General features: G+C 47.6%; 1 protein-coding gene across 1 annotated transcript in view; it reads left to right on the top strand.

The window, feature by feature from the left end:
* Positions 1-25,690, top strand: part of SMPD3 (sphingomyelin phosphodiesterase 3) — a 68,199-nt gene that overhangs the window by 27,955 nt on the left and 14,554 nt on the right. Inside the window, exons 2-4 of the mRNA XM_055000648.1 lie at positions 6,368-6,443; positions 22,073-22,228; positions 24,855-24,944. Of these exons, the coding sequence (XP_054856623.1) occupies positions 6,368-6,443; positions 22,073-22,228; positions 24,855-24,944 (322 nt within the window). The remainder of the gene's footprint in view (positions 1-6,367; positions 6,444-22,072; positions 22,229-24,854; positions 24,945-25,690) is intronic.

Raw genomic sequence — 25,690 nt, 5'->3', positions numbered from 1 at the left:
CCAGACATGCAATGAATAAACTGTGCTTATATACTGTTCTTCTAGACATATTAGCGCTCCTGCTCAGAGCAGTGAACAAGTCAGGGCCAAACCACAAGAGACGAATTACACGCGTCTATGCGAGTGAATATAATCAAATCTGTTCCTATCCGCCTTTGTCCATCTTCCCCAAGGTAAGCACGTGTCCTGTAGCCCTAGTCTGTGCTCTTATGCCAGTTTGGTGTAGAGAGCCAGTTTGGTGTAGTGGTTAGGAGCACAGGACTCTAATCTGGAGAGCTGGGTTTGATTCCCCACTCCTCTGCTTGAAGCCAGCTGGGTGACCTTGGGTCAGTCACAGCTCTCTCAGAGCTCTCTCAGCCCCACCCACGTCACAGGGTGATTATTGTTGTAGGGCTAATAACGACATACTTTGTAAACCGCTCTGAGTGGGCATTAAGTTGTCCTGAAGGGTGGTATATAAATTGAATATTATTATTATGGGCTATACGTGTAATCACAGTGGCAAGTGTCTGTGGGAAGCATCAGCGATTCGCTGCTGTAGAGTGGCCACTTTTTTCTGCTTTTGCTTCCTGACCAGGAGAAAGGGTGGGGGCGGATGGGGATGAAGAGGGGGGGGAGAGAAAGAGGGAAAAGGGATACTTGGCAGGAGGTCTGAAGAGCAATGCAAAGGCAGAGGGCGGGGGGGAGAGGGTGTGCCTGGTGGAAGCGTCTCTCTTAAAATCATCAGTATACCCAGGGCTTTTTCCCTGGGAAAAGAAGTGGTGGAACTCAGTGGGTTGCCCTCAGAGAAAATGGTCACATGGCTGGTAGCCCCACCCCCTGATCTCCAGACAGAGGGGAGTTTAGATTGCCCTCCACTCAGCGGTGCAGAGAGCAATCTAAACTCCCCTCTGTCTGGAGGTCAGGGGGCGGGGCCACCAGCCATGTGACCATTTTCAAGAGGTTCCGGAACTCCGTCCCACCATGTTCCCGCTGAAAAAAAGCCCTGAGTATAGCCCATCTCCCAACTGGGAGAAAGGAGGGGGGAGAAAGAGGGGAAAGAGATGCTTGGCCAAGTGGAGGTGCATGATGGGATAGCATCCCACGTCATGGAGGAACGCTGAAGAAACCCATGCCAGCCTGAGCCAGAACGAACATGGGGATGCATGCAGTGTGGCTGTGCTGTGCGAGTGGACAGGAGAGCAACAGGGAAACATGTGCAAATGCATTCCCATGCCATTCCTGTGCCATTCATCTCGTGTAGTTCTGCTCTTAGTGTTATTATCCCTACAATACAACTGGGGAACTGGGGCTGAGAAGAGTGGCTTACTCAAGGCCACTTACCGAGCTCATGGCAGTAGTGGGATTTGAACCAGCAGCCCAACCACTTAAGTACTGTAGGAGTAGCAGCTTCAGCCTCCTCGCCCCACCCCTTGCTGCACCATTCTCTTTCACATCCTCAAACCAGTCCATGGAGCCCTCCTTGACTCCATTGCAAAAATTCCACATAGCCATGTCAGTAGCAAGATTTTGTAACATAGCCAATTGCAGCCCTGCAGGAAAGTTTGAGGGTGCAAAAACAGGGTTGGGGTGTGCCAAAGCTGCTTCTCCCCACATGATGTGGTAGAGAGACCTCCCTTATTTTTGTTTTAAAAAATTTAATGTCACCACACCAATGCATGACTTCCCTTCCAGTGAATACCTGAAAGTTATGGCACATCACTGGCATGATGTGAGAGTTTTGCACGAATCCTAGAGTACTGCCTTGACTTCACACTGGCAATGTGACATCACTTCTGGTATTTGCCGGAAGTAACATACCGCCGGTGCAGACAACCCTTCTGCTGGTTGTCATCCATCAGCTACCAACCCTGTGATATGGTCCTAAGCAGAAAAGGGCCAGTATGCATCTAGGGGCACAAATCACCCTTTGCATGCCCAGGTGTTAGCCACCAATAAACTCCAGGACTTCCTGATCTGTAGCAAAGCCCTCAGTTGACCCTAGAGTCATGCTATTAGGATGAACGCATGCCCTTCCCCTGTTTATCGCCACCTCCACCTGCCTCCCATCCTTTGTTCTCTCCCGGGGTATGTTTTAGGTCCTCTAGGCAGAGGGGCTCTCAAGCACCATCTTCTTGCTATCTCTGTAAAGTGCCATGTCTCTATAATACACCCACATGCTACTGTAACTCTTCATGGTATAAAACCTTTCTATCAGTTTTAAATCTCAATGCCAAACACATTTTTGTTTGCAGATCTGAACCTGGATACTGCTATAGTAATTTAAGCTCTGGTAGAACTGTCACTAGAGCCCCGTGGCACAGAGTGGTAAGCTGCAGTACTGCAGCCCAAGCTCTGCTCGCGACCTGAGTTCGATTCCGGTGGAAGCCAGGTTCAGGTAGCCGGCTCAAGGTTGACTCAGCCTTCCATCCTTCCAAGGTCAGTAAAATGAGTACCCAGTTTCCTGGGGGTAAAGTATAGATGGCTGGGGAAGGCAATGGCAAACCACCCCGTAACAAAAAGACTGCCAAGCAAACGTTGTGATGCGACGTCCCCGCCATGGGTCAGTAATGACTCGGTGCTTGCACAGGGGACTACCTTTACCTTTACCTAGAACTGTCACTAAAGATGCCTCCTCTGAGCTGCATTTGGGTAAGGGACGTCAGTGAGTAAGCCGCTGGAATTTGAGATCCATATTGCCTTTCTATGTAGAAATCACTTAGATTCAGTAAGAACGGCTGCATTAAAAAGCATTCGATGGGCTCTTTACTAGAGCTCTGTCTTTCGCGGGTGATTGCAACGCCACAGTAGCACATCTTCATAACATGAAGGAGGAGCGATAACTCTGCTGGCAAGATGAATAAGCGAACGGGGGAGGGAGCGAGCTTGCTTGGTAACTGAAAAATAATGAGAATGATCAAAGTGTCACCCAGCACAAACGATTCAAACCACACTTCCTGCAAAATCCAGTTTTCAGTCCCAAATTAAATGCAGGGAGAGGGAAGTATTGATTGAGGAATTTGACAATCAATATACAAAGTCTCGAGGAAGTTTGATTATCTCAGACAGGCACCAGCAAAGACAGATGACATGTTGTTTAGCAGGAAAACTGCTTTGTTCTGTGGCACCAACAGGCATCCCATGTACCTAAAACGGTATTACATTCAATGGTATTACTGAGCAGCACGAATACAGTGCCAAGAACAGCCTCTACTTAGATAGCAAGATAGTTGGAAGGATGGATTAAGACCGAGCAAAGCTCTTTGGAATCCTCACTCTGTCATGCAGATCCACAAAGATGCCTTATATTGAATGAGACCTTTGTTCCAACAAGGTCCATATTGTCTACTGCCCTCCCGGGGCTCAGGCAGAAGTCTTTCATATCACCTACTTCTTGATCCTTTTCACTGGAGATGCTGGGGATTGAACCTGGAACCTCCTGCATGCCAAGCAGATGCTTTAGCATTGAGCCACTGCCCCTCACTCCCACTTCCATTCACTTTCAGTTTAAATTGCCGCACAGGGCTGTTGCGATAATAAAATAAAAGAGAATCACATACGCTGCCCTGGAGGTTAAAAAAAGATCTCAGATATCACATGCTGAATTCATGCTGGTACCTCCTATGTTCTGAATGTTTCGGTGTATCCCAATTTCTGTTCTCTTTTCCTGCTTTTTTGCCCCCTTATTTCTGCCCTTTGGGGATGCCTTATTACAATGTTTAGCTTCCTGGAAGCATCTTTCTGGCCATTGTTGGAAACAGTTCGGGACTGGACTGATGTCATATTTGAACAAACACAGCAGCAACAGACCTGAGTAGATGGAGTAGTTAAAATAATGTCGGGGCAAATGTACCTGTTGAGGGGGAAGGCGGCATGGTAAAGCTAGGGTTGCCAGATGGCCTCCCCACCAGAACCAGAAAGGGGCCCCGTCACCTTTTTTCTTTGCTCATGCACAAAGTGTGCACACTCCCGACTTATACATGATGATGTCACTCAGTGATATCATCACTTGATGTCATCACTGCCTTGGTGGCTGGGCATGCCTGCCAATTGCTTCCCTGGCCAGGTGCTTCTCCGACACTTGGGGGCAAGCAGGCTTACCACTTCCCTGGCACAGAGGAGCCTGGGCAGCTGAGTGCTTCCCCCATGGGCAAAAATACCAGACTTTTTTTAACCGTGTTTCTCTGAACAGCTGATAAAAATTCAGACTGTCCAGGAGAAAACCGGACACCCGACAATCCTAGGTAAAGCCTAATCTCGTCAGATCTCTGAAGCTAAGCAGGGTTGGTACTTAGATGGGGGATCACCAAGGAAGACACTGTAGAGGAAGGCAATGGCAAACTACCTCTGCTTATCACTTGCCTTCAAAGCCACTTGCTGAAGTCACCATAAGTGGGTTGCAACTTGGTTGTACATACGTACGTAATGTACATATGACAGAGTCCTTGTGGTTACCATGAGAACTCTGTATCCCATATGCACTGAGAGTTCCATGCTTCTCAGGTGCACGCAGGCCTGCTTCAGATCAGGACCACCATGTATAAGGAGAAGGAGGCCCTCCGTACCCCATTTTTCCAACCTGAAAAGGCCCCAAGGAGCCACTGTTTGCTCCATTGGAAAACTTGTGTAACTACAGCCACCCAGTTCATACAATCTTTCTCCTTCCGCCTGAACTAAGCAGGGGGGAGAGGAAGGGTTAGTCTGATATTAGGTAGCATCTTGTACATCAGGAATCCTGTCCACTGGTGAGCAAGATTTGAGCCCAGGGACACCTTAAAGACCAACAATATTTCCACGGTATAAGCTTTCGAGAGTCAGAGCTCCCTTTGTCAGATACCACTGGATCACTGGTGACCATCCATATAATGAATGAATGAATTTATTTGCAGTCAGAGACCATAACAACGACAATACATCCTTATCCTTATCAATCAATCAATAATTAAATCCAGCATAAAAATGTAAAGGACATAAAAAAATACATATGACATTTAACATCTTATCTTAAAATGTATATAGTTCTCTGGGAACTGCAGGAATCATCCATATAATGGATACACACAGAATCTCCTTTTATTTGAACCCACTGTCTGCTTCAGGTGGAACCAAGGTAACCACAGTAGATCAAGGACGGAAAAAGCAATTAAGATTAATATTAAAACGAGATGCTTCTCTTTTCCAGTGGAGACAATGCAGGGACCAGCTAGGTCTCTTTGGCACTCATCCCCTGTCGCACTCAGCTTTCTGTCAGTATCATGAGAATAATGTTGGGAAATAGAAATAATAGAAGGTATTGATCTGAAAGGGTCTGGTCTGAAAGCACCAAATATTTCAGTAAGCGTCTGGGTCTGGTGCATGGATGCCACCCCACCATGTAAGCAGCCCTCGTGATGCAAGAAATCGCTCAAGAAATAGTCAAGCGAGCAGCTTCTCTATTTCACATGAACACATGTAGCTACCTTATACTAAATCAGTCTGTTGGTCCATCAAAGTTAGTATTATCTACTCGGACTGGCAGGGCCGGATCGAGGGGGGGCAGGGGGGGTAGTGTGCCCCTGGCGCCAGGAGCAGCTGCCAGCTGCCGGGAGTGTGTGAGCGGCAGCGTGGGCAGCCTCTCAGCCCCCTGCGCTGCCATTCGCCTGCCCTGCAGGACAGGGGGCAGCGGGCTTGCTGCGTGCCCCCTGTCCTGCAGGGTGGGCAAAAGGCAGGGGGGTCACCTGCCCCCTGTCCTGCGGGGAGGCGAACAGCGCGGGCGGCTTCCCAGCCCTGCACGCTGCCTCTGCCAGCACACCGCGTGGGCAACACACTCCGCCCTGCGTGATGATGTCACAGAAGTGATGTCATCACGCAGCGCCGGGAGCACACGCGTGCACAAGGGGTCAGACTAGGGGTTCCCTGGGCGCCAGCAGCCCTAGATCCGGCCCTGCGGACTGGTGATGGCTGTCCAGGGTCTTCCACGCCACCTACTACCTGATCCGGTTCACTGGAGATGCTGCGGATTGAACTTGGGACCTGCTGCATGCGAAGCAGATTCTCTATCCTTGAGCCATGGCCTCTCCCCATGGGGCAGGCAGAGGGTCAGTGTGTTAGCATTGACAAAATTAGTAATGCTCCGTAGATGGGTCCCATTGGCTTCAATTTGGCTTGTGCAGGAGAACTTCCCGATGGGCTGCACCTGCAGTGTTTTTACTGCGAAACGTTCTCTCTTCGTCCGAGAACCTTAAAAGCAACACAGTCGCTTGTCTTCTGCGTGAATGGTACTTTGAGAAATGAGATCATTGCTGCATAATAGATCTGATGTTTTAAATTGGATGGTGGGCCTTTGATCCTAGAAACGGTTCAGATGGCCTATTAAAAATTCTGTTTCTTTCTCTCCCCCTCACTCCAGGTGCAAGTGGGAAGTACACCTCAGGACCAAAGAATTGTGGGATACATTTCCTGCACTCACTTGCAAGCTCTGGCAGGTAACGGAACTGTATGGAATTGCTCGTTTTGGCTTGCAGGGGCGGTGTTACCTGTGGGATAGTCCAGGCAATTGCCCAGGGCCCCACATGAAGGGGACAGCGGCTGGTGGGAATGATAGAAAGTGGTGGTGGGAAATGAAGTCAGAATACAAACTGCAATGCATTTTTGAAGGGACCTGCATTGGGAAAACTGGGCATTTTTGTTCAGTAGGGGTTGGGCGGGAATAAAAAGAATTGGGGGGTCATCCTTGACTTTTGCCTTGGGCCCCCAAAATGACTAACACCGCCCCGTCAGTTTGTCTTTCTAATTTCAGCTGCCTGTGGGAGAACAGGGATAAAGGCAGAGCCAGGTCTTTCAGAACTGAGATGCCTCCCTGGGAATACCGTACAATTCTCAAATAGAAAAGATAAAGGCAGGGCTGGATTAACAACTAAACTGAGTATGCTATAGACAGAGCAAGGACCCAGAAAAATGGCCCTTCTCAGGCCCATTAACCTCTAGATCGCTTGGGCTGGGAAATATGCAATACATCCTGGATCCATCAGGAGATGTACGATGAAATCCTCTGTTGAAGACATGCCCCATCATTTGAGGCTCCGTACACAGCAGATGCTGCATTCCCTAGCATGCGTCTCAATTGCAGTCCCCAATTTAATCCCACTCCCTATCCAAGGTATTGGTTTTGACCTTTGAACCCCACCTTCACACTAGGTGCTCTAAAGGACGACCTCTGCCCATAGAAGCCTGGCTGTGATAATCAGATAGCTTCTGGGTGGGTATGTGGGACAGGCAGGGCTCATTTCGAGAGGGAATGCCCCAGAACGCAGTTCCGGCAGTTCTCCAAAGAGGTCACATGTCAGGTGGCCCCGCCCACCTGACTCTCGGCCATTTTGGGCCCATTTCGGCCTGGATCAGGGCTGAAACAGCCTGGATCAGGCCTCTGACGGGTGGTGGATCACTCTCCCACTCATCAGCGTCCTTAACCTGACCATTTTGGGCCCCGTTTTGGCCATTTTCAGCCCCTTTCAGCCCTGAATGGCCAGGATTGGGTCCAAAACAGCCAGAATAGGTGATGTCAGGGGGTGTGGCATATGCAAATCAGTTATACTAATGACACACTTCCAGCGATGGCAAGAGGCGTGGAATATGCTAATGAGTTATGCTAATAAGTTCCTCTAGCTCTTTTTCTACGAAATGACCCCTGGGGACAGGGCTTTGACTGCTGTGGCTTCTAGGATCACCAGGTCCCCTTACCCTTACAGCAATGGTGGACCTGGCACTTACTTGCTGCATGTTCCTGGCATGGTGCTCCTGCACAGGCATGATAACATCACTTCCAGGAAGTAACATCATCGTGCAAGACTTTGCAGCAAGCTGATTTGGGCCCCAAATAGGCCTGATTTGGGCCCATTTGGGGCCCATTTGGGGCCCAAATCAGCCCACTGCAAAGCGTGGGAGGGCTCTTGGGACAGCCCCATCATTGCGCCAGCTTCAGGAGCATGCCCCGGAAACCCCTTCCCCGCCTTTCAAGTCTGCCAGCCAGGTAAGCAGTGGCAGGGGCGAAAGGTGGGAATGGGGGATCTCCCGCTCCCACCAAGCAAATGGGAACCCTCGTGGCTTCTCAGCTGTGACGCTCCCTGCTCCAAGAGATGCATCAATTTTTTTGGCCCTCTGGACATTCATGACAACAGTTCTGATTCTGGAGGCCATTTACTTCTTTATAAGCTGTAGCATCGTTGCTTTAACTTTAGGTTAAATTCGCTGGCTGGTTCCCCCAGTAAAAGACCTAGGAAGATTCCATCTCACATTTGGCCTCTGGTCCCGGAGTGTACAGTCATCACCTAAACCCTTTTCAGTTGTTGCAATTTTGGCACGCAAACTGTAAAGGGAGATTGTACAGGGGAGAGGCCGTGGCTTAGCGTGCAGAAGGTCCCAGCTTTAGTCCTCAGCATCTCCAGTTAAAAGGACCAGGAAGTAGGTGACGTGAGGACAGGAAAGTAGGTGACAAGAACAACTTCTGCCCGAGACCCTGGAGTGCCACTGTCAGTCTGAGTAGTCAGTAGTACTGGCTGTGATGGACTAAAGCTCTGGTTCTGTATAAGGCAAATTCGTGAGTGCTCGTGTGTACCTGCAATCCCTTCTATATGTGCAGTCGCCATGTTGCGTGGGTAGGGCAATGTGCATATTTTCCAGCTTTGGCATGCACAGTTGGAAATCCAGGTTTTTTATGGGTTCAGGCATACCGAGACTGAAAAATACATTTGTTGCCCTGTTCACACAGAAGAGCAGCCCTGTGGATTGGGAGGATCAAAGATAGCACCAGGGCTTTTTTTTCAGCTGGAATGTGGTGGAACGGAGTTCCGGCACCTCTTGAAAATGGTCACATGGCCGGTGGCCCTGCCCTCTGATCTCCAGACAGAGGGGAGTTTAGATTGCCCTCCGTGCCGCACGGCACGGAGGGCAATCTCAACTCCCCTCTGTCTGGAGATCAGTGGGCGGGGCCACTGGCCATGTGATCATTTTCGCCAAGGGCAATTTAAACTTTAAAAAACTCCCCCCTTGTTCCAGCTGACCCAAAGTAATGTCATTGTGCGGTCCTGAGTTCCACCATTGAGTTCCACCACCTCTTTTCCCAGAAAAAAAAAGCCCTAGATAGCACAATCTCGTCTTACGAGCAGTGTGAGCAAAAAAATAGTAACAGTTGGAAAGGATGTTCATTATACATGCGTCTCTACCAAAAGAATTGTGCAATAATTTACCTGACAGTGGAGCTCCCACTGTGTTCAGTCAACATGAGAATATCCAGAAAGAGTCCGGAGAGATGTAGTTTCTCTATCAAACCTTCTTCGACAAAGAGAGCTGTCTTTTCTCACCCTATCTGGGTAACAGGGGATAATCCAAATATTAGTTACATCTTATCTCAAAATAAACATTATGTCATCTGGTAAAGCTTTGGGATTGGATTATAAATTTAAAAGGTGTTTTTTTTTTAAACATCCACAAGGAATGATGGAAAAATCACTACGCAGAGCAGCTCTTGGGATTGGATAAATTCATAACCTTGGCCTTTCTAGTTTCAACATAAACTGTTAGTAAAAGTTGAATTCTCTGTGTAAAAATATTATTTTTTTCAAATAACACTTCTACTCATGCATCAACTACTTTATACAGAACTGCAGTCAAAAACCAACCTGCCCTAGTCAAAATATATGCTTCTGGTGCCCATGTTGGATGAACACTAACGGTAAACGCGATCTCTGTCCAAGATCATGCAACTTGTTCTGTCTGTAAAATTTAAAACTCCGGGTTGGGCAGCTTTAATTTGCCTTGGGATCCGTATAGTTAAGGGAGAGGCAGTTTAACTTTTCAACTTCCACTCAGTTTCACTCATCGAACCCAGGTTCCCTGCTTTGTGGTTAGTCTGGAGAGCTGGGTTGCGAGGTTCCTATACCCTGTCGGCAGGAGGGAGGGAAGTGGCACTTACTTTGTGACTTCCATGCGTGTGTCTTTGCTCATGTGTGCTCCCAGAGCTTGCAGTGATGATGCCACTTCCAGAAATGACGTCATCATGATGGAAGCAGGAGCACCCCCACGCTCCAAGCAGGGCCGATTCTTTGAGAACTGGCCTCGAACAAAGCGCTGGAGGCAGTCCTGCGGTTGGTGCAATGATCTCACTTCCAGAAGTGATGTCATTGCATCCACTGGGCGCACACATGCCATGCGCGTTCCCAGGGTGTGTGCCGGTAGTGCGCTATCTCTGTGGGGCTTGCCACCCATTGGTGGGCAATGGGGCAACCCCCTGGGAGATTGCCCGCTACCAGCAGGCAACTGGGAACTCTAATGGTGGGGCATTTTTAAAGCGTACATCTTTTCTTCTTTTAAAATACTTGCAGCTGATTGGGGAAGATGGTTCAGTTAGTGAAACCAGAGGCCCAAAGGGTTAAACCACCTCACCCTTCCCTGCACAGCTCAAAGGCAAATAGAGGCTGTACAGGCCTACAATTTGCAGTTGATAGATGGTCAGAGATGTGTGTTTATTTGTTGTCGTCTCATCTCCATTCAAAGTGGGAATCTTTTTAATAGGAAAGTGAGCATGGAAAAAAGGGGCAGCTAAACCTTGCCTGTACCCCTGCCTTTAGTTATTCATGCAAAATATTTTTAATCCACTCATTATAGGGACTTGGGCCACACTGCTGGGGATGAAGACTCAGAGCGGGACCACAAGTGACGCCTGACACAGTTGGACACTAGTCAGCTTCCCTCAAGTTCTGATGGGAAATGTAGGCAGCTTGGCGGAATGTTGGACAAGTGACAGTTGAAAAGTCCATTGGACAGCAGTCAGAGAGCCAAGCTGCAAGACCAGGACGCCTACATTTTCCATCAAAACTTGAGGGGAGCTGACAAGTGTCCAACCTGTGCCCTTTGTCACTTGTAGTTCCGCTCTAACTCTTCCCCCCCGCACCATTTCTCCAGCTACTTCCCAATTACATTTTACCTTGCTGGTGGGGAGGAACCACTTTTATTTTTCTTGCTGATGCTAAAAGCAAGGGGGAGCAGTGGCAATAGGGAAATGGTACAGGGTGGAAAGAGTTTTGAAATGAGCCCTATTTATTTATTTATTTATTTATTTATTTATTTATTTATTTATTTATTTATTTATTTATTTATAGTCTGCCTTTCTCACTTAGACTCAAGGCGGATTACACCATGTGAGATTAGTACCATCAGTATCAAGAACATTTCCGTAAACAATGCCATAGGGTAAATAGATACAAGTTTACCAAGACATAGCATTAGCAGGAATCCAATACAACATAGTGGTGAAGTCTATGGTCCCTAACTCATTAGCGAAGCATCTGAGACCTCCCACCCTACAATACAGCCCTCCTATCTCAGAAAAAAAATCTTTTTTGAATAAATCGATTTTGCATCATTCGCGAAAAGCCAGGAGAGTAGGGCCCTCCTGACCTCCTCAGGCAGGCCATTCCACAAGGTAGGGGCCACCACAGAGGAAGCCTGTGTACGGGCTGCTGTAGATTTCACCCATGTGCGGGGTGGCATTCCCCATTAGGTTAAATTATACCTCTGATTACGGATCCCCACTGTTGGGGCATGGATGAACTCGTTCAAGATAGTCCCCCACACCCCTCAGTGTCCTTCAGTCCAAATCTGCTCTTTGCTTTATGGAGTTTTATCCATGACATAGATTCTTCTGTGTATTACGGAGATGCGTTACAAGCATATCTCTGTGAGAGCTACAACTCATACATTCATGACTTTGCACTTCTCTGGGTGTTTGTGCAGGGGTTTTTTTCATTTCATTTATTGGATTTATTATCTGCTCTCCCCATAAACGGGCTCAGATCAGATTACAACATAAATTACAATAAAAACAGCATTAAAATAATAAAATACAATAACAATAAATTTGTATGGCAACCCAAATTGCTCAACCCTCAACCAAAAACATTCTATGAGGTGGGAATGGGCGGAATATATTAATATTTCCATGGAAACTGTGGTGTGGGTTTTTCCAATCCCCCTTACCATAGGAGACCAGAAAGGAAGCCCGCCTATACCTTGACCTCAGTGATATGCCTGGCGGAACATCTCTGTCTTGCCAGCCCGGCGGAAAGATAGTAAATCCTGCCAGGCCCCCGTTTCAGCAGACAGAGAATTCCACCAGATTCCTTTATACCATCCTCTTTATTTAGCAAGATTTTGCTGAATCCACGTTGAAATCTGAACCAGTCGTTAGGCAAAAATTAATCTCCTCTCACCCACCGGAATGTCTCCCTTTAAGGCTACAAAGTTCCTTTCCCGTTTGCCTGTCATGGGTTGCTTCATATTTCCAGTCTTATCTGTCACGCTCTGCTCGAATGTGAGAGCTTACATTTAAGAGCTTAGATGTCCTGCAATAAATCTGTGCTCGTTTATGGAACAAAATAGAAAAACCTGAAGGTTCCTAACCGATGTGTTTCCTTGGCTCCCTTAAATGATTGGATCCAAAACATTTATCCTATTTAAAAACAGAGATGGATGGAGAGCGACGGGAGGGAAAAAAAGAAAGCTCCGCCACATAAAAGGTATGAGAGGGTCTGGCATCTGCTTTCTGAACAAAGCATATCTGAAATTGTTTTGGAAAGATCAAATTGTTTATTGCTGGAGGGAAGTCTGGCTCTGATTCAAGAACAAAAACATGTTAGTGTAAAAGGTTCTGGGACACATTGCTGACAACCGGGGGGCGGGGTTGGGGTTCCCTACTTTGTGGCTGCTAGTGATGTCACTTCCAGTGTAACCCTGAAACGATAACATTGCACCGGGATTGATTCCTAAAAAATCAGCACCAATGGGATTCCCTCACTTCTATGTCACATCAGAAGTGATGTCATCAACTGGGGACGCAGGTGCATATACACCCATTACTCTGGCCTGCTTCTCAGCTTCTGCTGGTGGCAGGCAATCCCTGGGTGGTCTGCCACTTCCTGCCAATCACCAGTGATTGGTGGGCAGAGGCTACAGTCCCTGGAGATTGCCTGCCATCGAAAGGAACCTGGACTACCACCACCCCAGCCATTTGAAGACCTTCTTCTCCCTGCTCTGCGATGAGACAAGGTGAGACAATGCACTCTGGGGGAAGACTGGGGGGGGCAGCAACCTCTGCCTTCTCTGCCACTGTTTCACCCTTACATCTGTCAGTCTCACTTGCCCCAACCCTTATCAACCCCCTCCCACCACCACCACTTTCTTGGAGCCAGAGAAATGAATGTGCCTTCCCCTCTTCAGTCCCCACAACATCTTGAAACAAAGCATGGTGCTATTCACATGTACAAGAAAACTTCTGAACCTATCATGAAGCTACAATTCCCAGGAGACTTTGGGGGGGGGGGCTTACGTTGATTAAACGGGCATGAAAACGATGTGGTTAGATCTAGCCTTTATGAGCCAAACTACAAGTGACAAATTACTCTTGCCCAGCAAGTGAACAGACTTACGTGTATTCCTCCTTGTTCTCTTGCCATTCACTTGCGCTCCACTTGATCAAGTGGACAGCAAGTGAATGGCAAGTGAACAGGGAGGAATACATGTGAGTCTGTTCACTTGCCAGAAGTGTAATCCATCCCTTGTAGCTTGGCTCTGAGTTTTAGGGAGAAAGGAGTGTCCTGTCCTGCCCCAATGACTGCCCAATGAGTGTCCTGTCCTGCCCCATGGAAGTACCTGCAACTCACCTCAGAAAGGGTACTAAAGGGTGTGTCAATCCCAGGCTCTGATTCCCAGAAATCAGAGTATGACACGAGAACTAAGCACCACAGACATCAAGGAGACATTTCAGGGCAAACACACATAGGAGTAATGCTGTTTCAAAACTCCTTGCCTTAAAGTGTGCATTTTTCAACCCGTGTCCATTTCATGCCTCCTTTGATTTCCCTCCACAAAAAGGCATTGTTGGTCTATTGTTGGTCTATGTGACAGCGTCCACATTCACATGTGTTTTTAAAATCCCACCACCATCCTCAGGCACAGCCACTCAGAGTCTCTCTACATAAGACACCTCGGCACGTGTTCATCAAGTATAGGGAGACGCAATGTTCGCTGGGAAGCGTAGTTTAAATAGACAGAGCTGGCGAAGGTCACTCCTCAGAAGGTTTGTTAATTTCATCTTTGCCTCCCCGAAGGCTCTGTCAATTTCACCTCCCCAGTTTAAAACTCTGTGGGATTGCAACCGAAGGGACAGAGAGGAATGGAAATGGGTTGGAGCTGCCTTCCAGAGCCAGGCTTGGACCTGGAGAGGTTATAATGGGCTGAAGTTTCCCTTCTGGCCTTTCACAACCCCTTCACACACCTCCAGTGTATAGCAAAGCCTTTGCCCTACCACCAGCTCCATCTTTTAAAACTACCCTTCCCGGCTAACATTGTATCTCCTGACACGTATTCTTCACGTGTCAGATGTCTCATGTAGAGAGACGCCAAGTATGACCCACTTGTCTACCAAGGTCAGTACCATCTACTTTGACTGACAGCAACTCTTCTGGTCTCTCAGCACCGGCTCCCTGATTCATTCAACTGGAGACACCTTCAGCATGCCAAGCAGATAATCTACCACTGAGCCACGGCTCTGTCTTTTTTAAACTGCCTGTCCCAGCTGACATTGCATCTCCCGACACGAGTTCTTCACGTGTCAGATATCTCATGTAGAGAGACTCTCATTTAATTCTGTGGAGGTGGGGGAATTAATTTCAAAGGACAGAAGGACAAGCTCTGTCCCTAGGCCTTAAGACTGGCTAGAAAGCTACAACATGAGCAGAATGACACAAGGTGAAAATTAGGGACAGAAAGTCTGGGCTGGAAATCAGAAGCCAGGCACAGTGCAACACCCAACCTGGGGGGTGGGGGGGCCTTACTATTAGGGTTGCCAATTCCAGGTTGGGAAAAACCTGGAAATTTGGGGGTGGAGCCTGAGGGCACCGTTTGGGGAAGGGATGGCGCTCAGCAGGGATGTGATGCCATAGAATATCCTCCAAAGAAGCCATTTTCTCCAAGGGAAGTGATCTCTGTATCACAAAAATCAGCTGTAGTTCTGAGAGGACGCCAGGCTCCACCTGGAGGTTGGCAACCCTGATTATACACTTAATTACATATCTTTCATGGTTGAACTGCTACAGTCTTCGCACTAATTGCTTTTAATTTGCTATCTGAGTTGTCTGCATGAATTTAAAAAAACCCTCTATTATGAGAAGCAATCCCCCACCCACCCTGCTTCGCTAAAGCAGATAAAGTTGCAGAAAGCAACATCCTTTGAAATGCACTTTTTCGATGACAGCTGCATTTGCAAAAGCAAACTAGTCATTCAAAATAAACACTGAGGAAATTGTAAAGTGTAGCTGCTACCCTCAGGACCGAAGAGAACATTCTGTGCTCCTCGTTTTTATAACTTTGCTCTTCCTCCACTGCATATGGTTCTCTCCCCAGTTTATCCTCATAACAGCCCTGTGAGGTAGGTTAAACTGAAAGACTGCCCCTGACCCAAGAACACCTGTAGTTAAACCCATACCCAAGTCTGGCTGTGTAGATGCTGCATCACACTCGTGTTATGTCAACATTCAGAATAAGTGGCACATTCAAGAAGGAGAACAGTCTGCTCGAGAGCTTTTCTACTTAGTTTTCAAGATGCAGGGTCTCCGAAAACCAAAGCAGAAGCCTAATTTTAAAGTCAGGCGACTGAAGCGACAAGCCAGGCCACGGAAAGCCAAGGAAGAAAAACTTGAGTGCAATTCCCTTGAAATGCAGTTTGCAAAGGAAGCCAAGTTCTTTTTGAAAACAAAGAGCTCTTGGAGGACTTCTCAGTGGGGGAAACTTTCACAGGCTCCCTGGAGAGGTAAAGACTGCATGAGTCACGACTGCCCTGGCACTCAGAGAGAAGGGGAGTCTGTTTCAGGAAAGAGCTGAGCACTCCAGAAGTTTCTCCCCAGCAGACTTTCCCAAGATCTGGGGGCTCCCATTTCAGGGCTGATGGTCTAGAGGCGACACAGTTCTAGCTGGGCAAGCAGAAGGACGACGCCTGACACAGGTTGGACACTTGTCCGCTTCCCTCAAGTTTTGATGGGAAATGTAGGCGTCCTGGTCTTACAGCTTGGTTCTCCATTTAATTGAATTTTACAGAAACACCCCCCCCCCACACACACACACACAGAGTGGAGGGGAAGGGGGCGCCCGGTGAGAATCCAATGCCTGCACTCCCCTCCTGACCGCATGTTCTCCCTCCCATAGACTGCCGCTCTGTAAACTTCAATGAAATGGAAAGCCAAGTTGCAAGACTGCAAGACTGTTGCTTTGGGTCCTATCCTCTGCTGCCAACTGGAACAGCTCCTTGCCGTCCTCCAAATGACAGCCTTTCAAATATTTAAAGAGAGCGATCATGTCCCCCCTCAACCTCCTCTTTTCCAAACTAAACGTTCCCAAGGCCCTCAGCCTTAACTCGTAGGGCTCAGTCTCCAGACCCCTGATCATTCTCGTTGCTCTCTTCTGCACCCTCTCAATTTTGTCCACATCCTTTTTGTAGTGAGGCCTCCAGAACTGCACACAATACTCCAGGGCCATTTCCAGACGGCTTGCCTTCTGCCGCTCCATGCCGCAATGCCGCGGCTCGTGCTGTGGTGAACGCGAAATATCGCGTTTTCTCGCGCGAGTTTTGCGCGATGTTGTGCAAAACTCGCGTGAGAAAATGCGCTATTTCAAGTTTTTTCTGGCACGAGCCGTGACATTGCGGCATGGAGCAACAGAAGGTAAGCCGTCTGGAAACGGCCCAGGTGTGGCCTGACCAAGGCAGTACAGAGAGGGACTATGACCTCTTGTGATTTCGATGCAATGGCCCTTTTGATACAACCCAAGACTGAGTTTGCCTTTTTTCCCCGCATCACACTGACTGCTCATTTTTAGTTTACAGTCCACTCTTACTCCAAGATCTCTTTCGCATACACTACTACCCAGAAGCGTATCCCCCATCCAGTATTTGTGCTTCCCATTTTTGTGGCCCAGATGTAATACTGTGCACTTACCTATGTTGAATTGCATCATGTTCACAACCGCCCACTTCTCCAGAGTATTCAGGTCTTGTTGATTTTAATTCTATCTTCTTGGGTGTTTGCTACTCCTCCCAATTTGGTATCATCAGCAAATTTAATGAGTAGCCCATTTACCCCTTCATCCAGATCATTGATAAAAATATTGAAAAGTACCGGGCCCAAAACCAAGCCCTGTGGCATCCCACTGGACACCTCCCTCCAATCTGATGAAATGCCATTGACCGCCACTCTTTGGGTGCAGTCCTCTAACCAGTTCCCTATCCACTGAACTGTCCTATAGTCCAGTCTGCAGTCTTCCAGTTTACCCATTAGAATGTCATGGGAAACCTTATCAAAAGCTTTACTGAAATCCGGGTAAATCATGTCGACAGAGTTCCCACGATCCAGTAAGCTCGTCACTCGATCAAAGAAGGACACCAGGTTGGTCTGACAACATCTGTTGGGGACAAAACTATGTTGCCTTCCCCAGATCATCATAAACTCTATCATCATAAACTCTATGGTAAAACCAGAGAGTTTCCGGTGATTCCTAGAGCTACCCTATGTCACTTCCAGGTTTCCCTAGAAGTGACATAACATTGTCAGTGATGCCACTGCCAGAGGGAGACCTCCCACCAGAAGGACTGACATCCCTATTCTGGCTTCACTTACGTTTCCCCAGTGGGGCAAATAGAGGGCCACTTCAGGTCAGGAAAAATGGTGCTGTGGGCAAGGCAGAGGCCCTTCTCCTTGTGTGCCATGGGGCCAGTTCAAACCTGGCCCCCACCTGCCTGGAAATTGACAATTACAAACTGCTGAATGACTCAACACTAGACTGAAGGCAGCTCAGGAGGAGTTAATGAAAATATACATGCATACTGTGATTGCCGATTCCCAAGCAGCCCCCAAATTATCCTTGAAGCTAGACAGCTAGGTGGCATGAATGATGATCGGAGAAAGTAAGGCACAGATATTTACAGCCCTTGCTGCAGACAGATAGGCCGGGCAATTAATCAGCCTCTGCAAGTGAGGGACAGCCACCCAGATGATGCAAGCCGAGCTGAGCGCACAGGCTTTGGTGGGTCACTGTTGAGTCTGATTTGACAGGCCAATATGCCAAGCGGATTGGTCATTTTCTTCTTCTGGAAAGCCATCAGCACCCTCAAGAGCAAAAGCTTTACTTTGCATTCAGAGTGGAATAAGCAGAAGATCTTGCTCCCTTTCCCTCCTTCCTTCTTTTCTTTTTTACTTTCTTTGAAATATGTGTCCCCAGGGGTCATTTCGTAGAAAAAGCGCTGGAGGAACTCATTAGCATAACCTATTAGCATAACCTATTAGCATATGTCATGCCCCTGTGTCATTAACGTAACTGATTTGTGTATGCCACACCCACTGACATCACCTATCCTGGCTGTTTTGGACCCAATCCTGGCCATTCAGGGCCAAAATTGGGCCCAAAATGGCAAAAAGTGGCTGAAAATGGCCGAAAAGGGGCCCAAAATGGTCAGGATTGGACCACTGCTGAGTGGGAGAGTGATCCACCACCCATCAGAGGCCCAATCTGGGCCGTTTTGGCCCCAATCCAGGCTTAAACGGGCCCCAAATGGCCGAGAGTCAGGTGGGTGGGGCCACCTGACATGTGACCTCTTTGGGGAACACATTCCCCCTCGAAATGAGCCCTGTTTGTACCACACTTTTGTCTCATAAACAGGGCTCAAAGTGCCTCACATACATTTTTAAAAAGTACAATATCCTATTGACAAAAAAACCCAGAAGATAAAAGGAAGCAAGCCACAATCTTGACTTGTGAGCTACTGAAAGAACAACGAAAAAGCTCTGCATTACGGAACCTCTGAAACCCAGGCAGCGTCAGGGCCTTCCTCACACACTTGTAAAGTAGCTTTGCCATACTCCCGTGGTGGTGGGCAAACTCTTACCAAAGGGTTGCAGGCCCAGCTTAGCCTCTTCATTCCCTCAGGAGCAAGGGGGGAGGAGTGATGCCATGAGTCCCCTTCGGTTGTACATGGAGAAACAGCCATAGAGACAAGTGAATTCCTAGAACATTGTGACATCATTTCCTGCCCCCGGACTCAAATCAGCCCGATGCAAAGCGAGGGAGCGCTCCGGGGCCCTGTGCAATGATGTCACTCCTGGGAGGATAAGGGGACCTAGCAACCCTAAGATCAACTGATCTCTATCATCTGGAGACCAGTTGTAATTCTGGGAGATGTCCAGGCTCCACCTACAGCAGAAGTCTAAGCAGTGCTTGTTCTTATCGACTAACTGGGTGAACTACCAACAATAGCTGGTCTGATGATCAGAGCTGCTTTCTGGGCACATATGAGTGGAGGCATTCTTGAAGATACGAAGGTCTGAGGTTGTGACAGACTCTAAAAGTTAACAGGAAGCCGGAACTCGCACAGGCATGCCATCCAGGTCTTCAAAGGCGCCACAGGTCTGGCCAAGGATAGGCTTGCCAGAAGCCCACTGGTGACGGGCAAGTTTGCCTTTCTACCAGCTGATCGCTGGCAATCGGCAGGAGATAGCCAGCCCCCTGGAGATCACCCACCAGCAGCAGGCAACTCACGCAAATAGGCAATGTGTGCTCCCAGCCAGCATGATTACATCACTTAAAAAAAAAATAGCCCTGTGCATTTCGCAGGAGCACTCCCATGGCCAGCACAATGTCACTTCCAGAAGCAGGACTTTTTTTCAGCTGGAACGTGGTGGAACGGAGTTCCGGCACCTCTTGAAAATGGTCACATGGCCGGTGGCCCCGCCCCCTGATCTCCAGGCAGAGGGGGAGTTTAGAATGTCATTGTGCACCAGCCAAGGGGACCATCACTGACAGCTTTCCCCTACCATGTCCCCTCCTGGTCTCCCACACTTGCCTGGCAACACTAAACTTCCCCCATTGTCTGAAGGAAGTGCAGGCAAGCAAGAACTTCACAGGAACTATCTGAAACATGTCCACAATGCTTAACCCTTGTCAACAGCCCAACTACTGTGTTTGGCACCAACTGCAGCTTCCACCCTACCTTCAAAGGCAGCCAAATATAAACTGAGTCGCAGTAGTCCAGTTTGGAAGTTACCATAGCACAGATCAATGTGGCTGAGCGGTGTGGTTTCTGACATCAGCCTTTCCAAAATGGGGGCAGGCAGTTATATGATTCCATTTTTGGCCACGAAAACGGAATCATTTCGGAAAGGGTGACATCAGAAATTGTGCCACAGAGCCACCGGCATTCGGTGAGTGTTTAAGACGTGGGGAAATGGCTATAATCTGTGAACTGCTTTAAACAGTAAGAGTGCTAAAACGACTAAGGTGATAAATTTAAATCTTTACCTCTCCACATGTGTCGTTTAAGTACTGAAAACTGTTTTAAGATTGAAATATGCTTCCATACAGAAGAGAAGACCTTAGGTTCAGGCTTGAATGCCTGCACTGTTGTATATAATCTTTGGCTGTGTTTTAAGAATAACTCTTCATTTCACCCTGACAGTCAGTCATCTGTTTTGTAAAGAGAGAGACAAGCGAGTTTTTTTTAGAGCCTCGTTTATGCAAATTAGCATTTGTGTCTGCTAAGGAACAAACCTGTTGTTCTGGAACGATCTTGTGTATTGGTGTGAAAGAGGTACAATTTCTTGAAATGTTTTAGACAAAGGAAGGGAAGCGAGAGGTGGCTTTCCCACATTTTATTTTATTTTTTAGAAAAACAAAATGTTGGGAAGAAAACACTGACTTGCTTATCAAACCTAGACTCATGTTTATGAAGGATACCAGATACTGTGGCTCTGTTCCAGCTGGTATGTAAGTGGAGGGCCAGCGTGAGCGCACAGCCAAGTGGGGCAGCTGCCAGGGCCCATGACGTCCAGTGGGTCCCACAGCTGCTGATCCCCTACTTACACCTCTCCTCTGATTCCTGCACTCACACCCTTCTACTCACTGCTTGTGCGTGCTTTGTCACCTCTGCTCCCAGCTGTGTATGCTGCCTAAAAGGTGCTGGAGAAGAGCATGCGGGTGGTGCACAAAGCATCAGCATTCCTGGGGTCTACAGCTGTGGCACTCCTAGCTTAGGCTTCCCAGTTGCCATTCAGTGGCAGACAATCTCCCAGGGTATATTGTCGAAGGCTTTCACGGCCAGAGAACGATGGTTGTTGTGGATTTTCCAGGCTCTATAGCCGTGGTCTTGGCATTGTAGTTCCTGACGTTTCGCCAGCAGCTGTGACTGGCATCTTCAGAGGTGTAGCACCAAAAGACAGAGATCTCTCAGTGTCACCCATGGGTTTGCTCCCAGGGGTTTGCTCCATTGCCCGCCAATTGCTGGTGATTAGTGTGAGGTGGTAAGCCCCCCAGAAATTGCCTGCCACTGGCAGGAAACCTGAGAAAGCACTCACGTCCCAAAATGATGTCATCAGCTGGCCATGGGCGTGCTCCCACATTTCACTGGAGCACGCCTGTGGCTGGCGCAATGATGTCAGTTCCTGGAAGGGATGTCATTGTGCCCCACCGGGATCACGTGCAAAAGCGCACAAATGAGGAAGCAACAACAGGTAAGTCCCAGGCCTCCCTTCCATTGGGGATGGGCATGAAGGCTGTGTGGGTAGCTGTGACTGCAGGTGGTAGAGAACTTGCAAGTGGGCTATGGAAGGTTGCATCTACAGGTGGATGGGTGGGACTTACTGCCGCTGTAACTGAACCCTATGATAGCCTTGGACCTGTAATCCTCGTTGGTCAAGCATTAACAGCCCTGATTTACAACTTTCCATAACTCATCCTCAGACCCTTTATTTTGCTTTCTGTGGTTTTGGTTATAAACAATGGTGTGAACTTTCCATTTCGTATGCATCTGAAGAAGTGAGGTCTGACTCCCAAAAGCTGGTGCTGGAACAAACTTCATTTGTCTTTAAAGCGCGACTTGATTTCTGTTTTACTTTACATTCATTTTTGAGCTGCATTTTACGATTTGGCACTCCATCCAGGTATGACCATTCCAAATATATGAAACTTGAAGCATTCCAGCGTGGTTTTTTTTTCCTTCTCTGTTCTGTTTGACTGGCTCCAGGAGACACTACTGTTCGGTGTGAACAACTGGATCTGCTTCAGGATTGGCTGTCTGATTTCAGAAAATCTACCTCCTCCTCCAGTACAGCCAATCCAGAGGAGCTGGTGGCATTTGATGTTCTCTGCGGGGATCTTAACTTTGACAATTGCTCGTCAGGTGAGTTGAGGTCCTTTCTTCTCAATTTCTCTTCCTGTTCAAGAAATCCTTTTTTGCCCTTCATGCATCTGACAAAGAGAGATGTGGTTCTCAAAAGCTTATGGTACAAAAAAATTGGTTAGTCTTTGAGGTCCTACTGGACCCTTTTTAAATTGACATCACCAGATCGCAGTGCTTTCTGTCTAGGGTTGCCCACTCTGGTTTGGGAAATATCTGGAGGTCTGTGAGCAGAGCCTGGGGAGGGCAGAGTTTGGGAAGGAAGGAACCTCAGCACAGTGTAATGCCACAGAGTCAACCCTCTGAAGCCACCGTTTTCTCCAGGGGAACTGATTCTGTCACGTGGAGATCCGTTGTAATTCCAAGGGATCTCCAGCCACCACCTGGAAGCTGGAAGACAGAATGGAAAGGCCACCCGGGGTTAACAGCACAATAAGAAAGTGTATTCACTGAAGATACTAAATGGTGTTTAAAGTGACAGTGCTCTATGTAAACATATTCAGTAATGCTCACAATAAATACAGTAAATACAATTTACAAAAACGTAATTCATACAATAATGTCTCTCAAAACTGTGCCAGAGGACTAACAGCCCTGTTCCAACAACTCTAGGAACAGGGAAAATAGCTCCAAGTTCAAATGAGGTAAGTCTATAATGTCAATGTTCCAAATATATTTCTCTTCCTTGTTGTTGTAGGAATCTTCCTATTTTTCAAATTGGAGATCCTTCAAGGTGGTAGCCCTAGCTGAGGCCAGCTGAACGGCAGATTTCGTCACTTGGACTCCATTAGGGGCTGTAAAGGACCACCATGTCTAGTCTCATTATTTCACTGAACCCGGAGGGTGACGCAGATCGAATAAACCTTGGGCAAGGTTTATTCAATCCTCTGGCACAGTTTTGAGAGACATTATTGTATGAATTACGTTTTTGTAAATGGTATTTACTGTATTTATTGTGAGCATTACTGAATATGTTTACATAGAGCACTGTCACTTTAAACACCATTTAGTGTCTTCAGTTAATACACTTTCTTATTGTTCTGTTAACCCCGGGTGGTCTTTCCATTCGGGGACCACCTGGAGGCTGGCAACCCTACTTCCCTTTTGTTTTCCTAACCTCTCAAATGACCAATAATAAATATGTGTGAGCATCAACACTCTTCTTGATAGCAGAACGGGTTACAAAGTTCTGTTTTCTTGCCGTGCCCTTTGACAACTGATTTTTTTTTATTGTTCTGTTAATATATCCTTTTTATTATTGCTCTGCTGGTTTTACACAATGGTATTATCTATCGTTAGATTGGATTAGATCTTTACTGTATGGGTTATTGCATTTTCATTTTGTGACTGTTAGGCAGCATGGAGCTTTGTTTGGGAAAGGCAGGGACATAGGTTTCTTAAATCAATATATTAAATAAATACCTGAATGCAAATATGGACACTGCCCTGTGCAGAAGTGAGTCCTGCAGGGTTGATTGAATCCAAGTCACCTTCCCAACACTATTTTATTTTTAACAGTAGAACAGTTGGGTTTGTTCTCCTTTTTTTAAAAAAAGAGACACATAAATGTATTCTGTTGCCTTGACAGTAGACAGTGACAAATGATTTCATTAGCACCCTTCATGGCCACTCATGGGATTTCCCCAGGGAGAACCAAAAAGAAATTCTGAAGTTTTGTCTGGCTAGAAGCACGGCAGTGACGGAAAGATGCTCTTGGTTTTAGGTGTTTAGACATTATTACATTCACAGCAGAGTGTAGTAGAAAGCTTGGCTGTACAGTGGGTTGGATCCATCTGATTTTCAGCTAATGAAAGGAGAAGAAGAGATGCCCTTTGGCCACCTGTGCTGGGGATCATGAGATTTTCATGGACTTTCGGCACGTGTGGGACAGGGGGCTATAATAAGGAGGCAAATTGGGTGACACTGAGAGAAAAAGCTGCCTTGATCCAACCCATGAATCATCCCAAACTTGGAGCCAAACTACATGAGATGCCCCCCACTCCACTCTTCTACTCGATGGAGAATTGCATTGCGCATTCTCTTCCTTGCAAAAATCCATCATGGATTTCCTGCCTCCTGTTATGTCCACGCACACACCCGCCCCCAAGAGACAGAGAGAAAATCCCTCCCATTGCTCTTCACCCAGCAGAAAATAGCATCAAGCGGCTGTTCTTTGTAAGACTACATTACCCAGGGAACCTTGCAAGACCTGACACACAGATGGCTCCAAGACATTTCCACCTTGCTATGGAAATATCCAAGATATTTTTATAGTTGGGTGGAAAATCCACAACCCATGATTCACACACAGCATGAAGAGCGTAACAACAGTGAAACAGATCACTAAACCTTTTGGGGCTGCCTAGAGCATTTGCTTGGTCCTACCTATTTTGAGCGGACATCCACATTGGAGCAAATAAGAGGAACAGAAGAATTTTCTGAAAAGAAATATGTGGTCTTTTTAAGCCTTTAGGTATAATCAGCAACCTCAAGGCAACTGGAGCTGGGCCCTTTCCATGGCCCCCCTCGTGCCTTTTGTCCTCCCAAATTCAGCCCGGTGGGATGCTCCTCTTCCTTCTTCACCTCCAGTTTGTTGGTCTCTCTTTTGACTTCTGTCTTCTCCCTGCAGATGACAAACTGGAGCAGCAGCATTCCTTGTTTACACGCTACAAGGACCCATGCCGCCTTGGTCCTGGGGAGGACAAATCGTGGGCAATCGGTAAGGTGTCAGGCAGCGGCCTCAGGGTTGGGAATAGCGTTACCAGCACTGCCTCAGCACATGCTGGGAGATTTTGAGGGTGGTGCCTGAAGAGGGTGGAGTTTGGGGAGGATGTGATATCACTTCTGTGTGGAAAAAAACATAGAGACACAAGGAGATTCCCAGAGCCAGGGCTTTATTTCTGGGAAAAGAGGTGGTGGAACTCAGTTGGTTGCCCTCGGAGAAAATGGTCACATGGCTTGTGGCCCCGCCCCCTGATCTCCAGACAGAGGAGTTTAGATTGCCCTCCGCGCTGCTTAGCAGCATGGAGAGAAATCTAAACTCCCCTCTGTCTGGAGATCAGGGGGCGGGGCCACCAGCCATGTGACCATTTTCAAGAGGTTCCGGAACTCCGTTCCACCGCGTTCCCGCTGAAAAAAAGCCCTGCCCAGAGCATTGCTACGGAGGCCATTTCCCAGCCATCTTTTTCTCATTTTCTCAAGGGCAGGGGATTGGGGCCAAGGGTGAGGTTTACTTGCCATGGGCAGGCAAATGGTATACCTGGTTGTAAACGAAGCCAGAGGGCCTGAAGGACCTGTTCAACAAGCCCAGATTACCTGCTTGCAGATTCTTGTGGTGTGAAACTCTAATGTTTTGTGTTAGCTGCAGGGCACCTACTCTGAGCATGGTTGTTCTCAGGGCAGAACAGATGGAGAAAGAAGCACAAACGCTTGTTGTTCTTTTTTTTATATCATGGTCTGAAATCA

Source organism: Eublepharis macularius, chromosome 16 (genome assembly GCF_028583425.1).
Source record: "Eublepharis macularius isolate TG4126 chromosome 16, MPM_Emac_v1.0, whole genome shotgun sequence".
In the NCBI taxonomy this organism is placed as follows: Eukaryota; Metazoa; Chordata; class Lepidosauria; order Squamata; family Eublepharidae; genus Eublepharis; species Eublepharis macularius.
The sequence above is the reverse complement of the archived record's forward strand: the minus strand, read 5'-3'. Positions and strand labels throughout refer to the sequence as shown.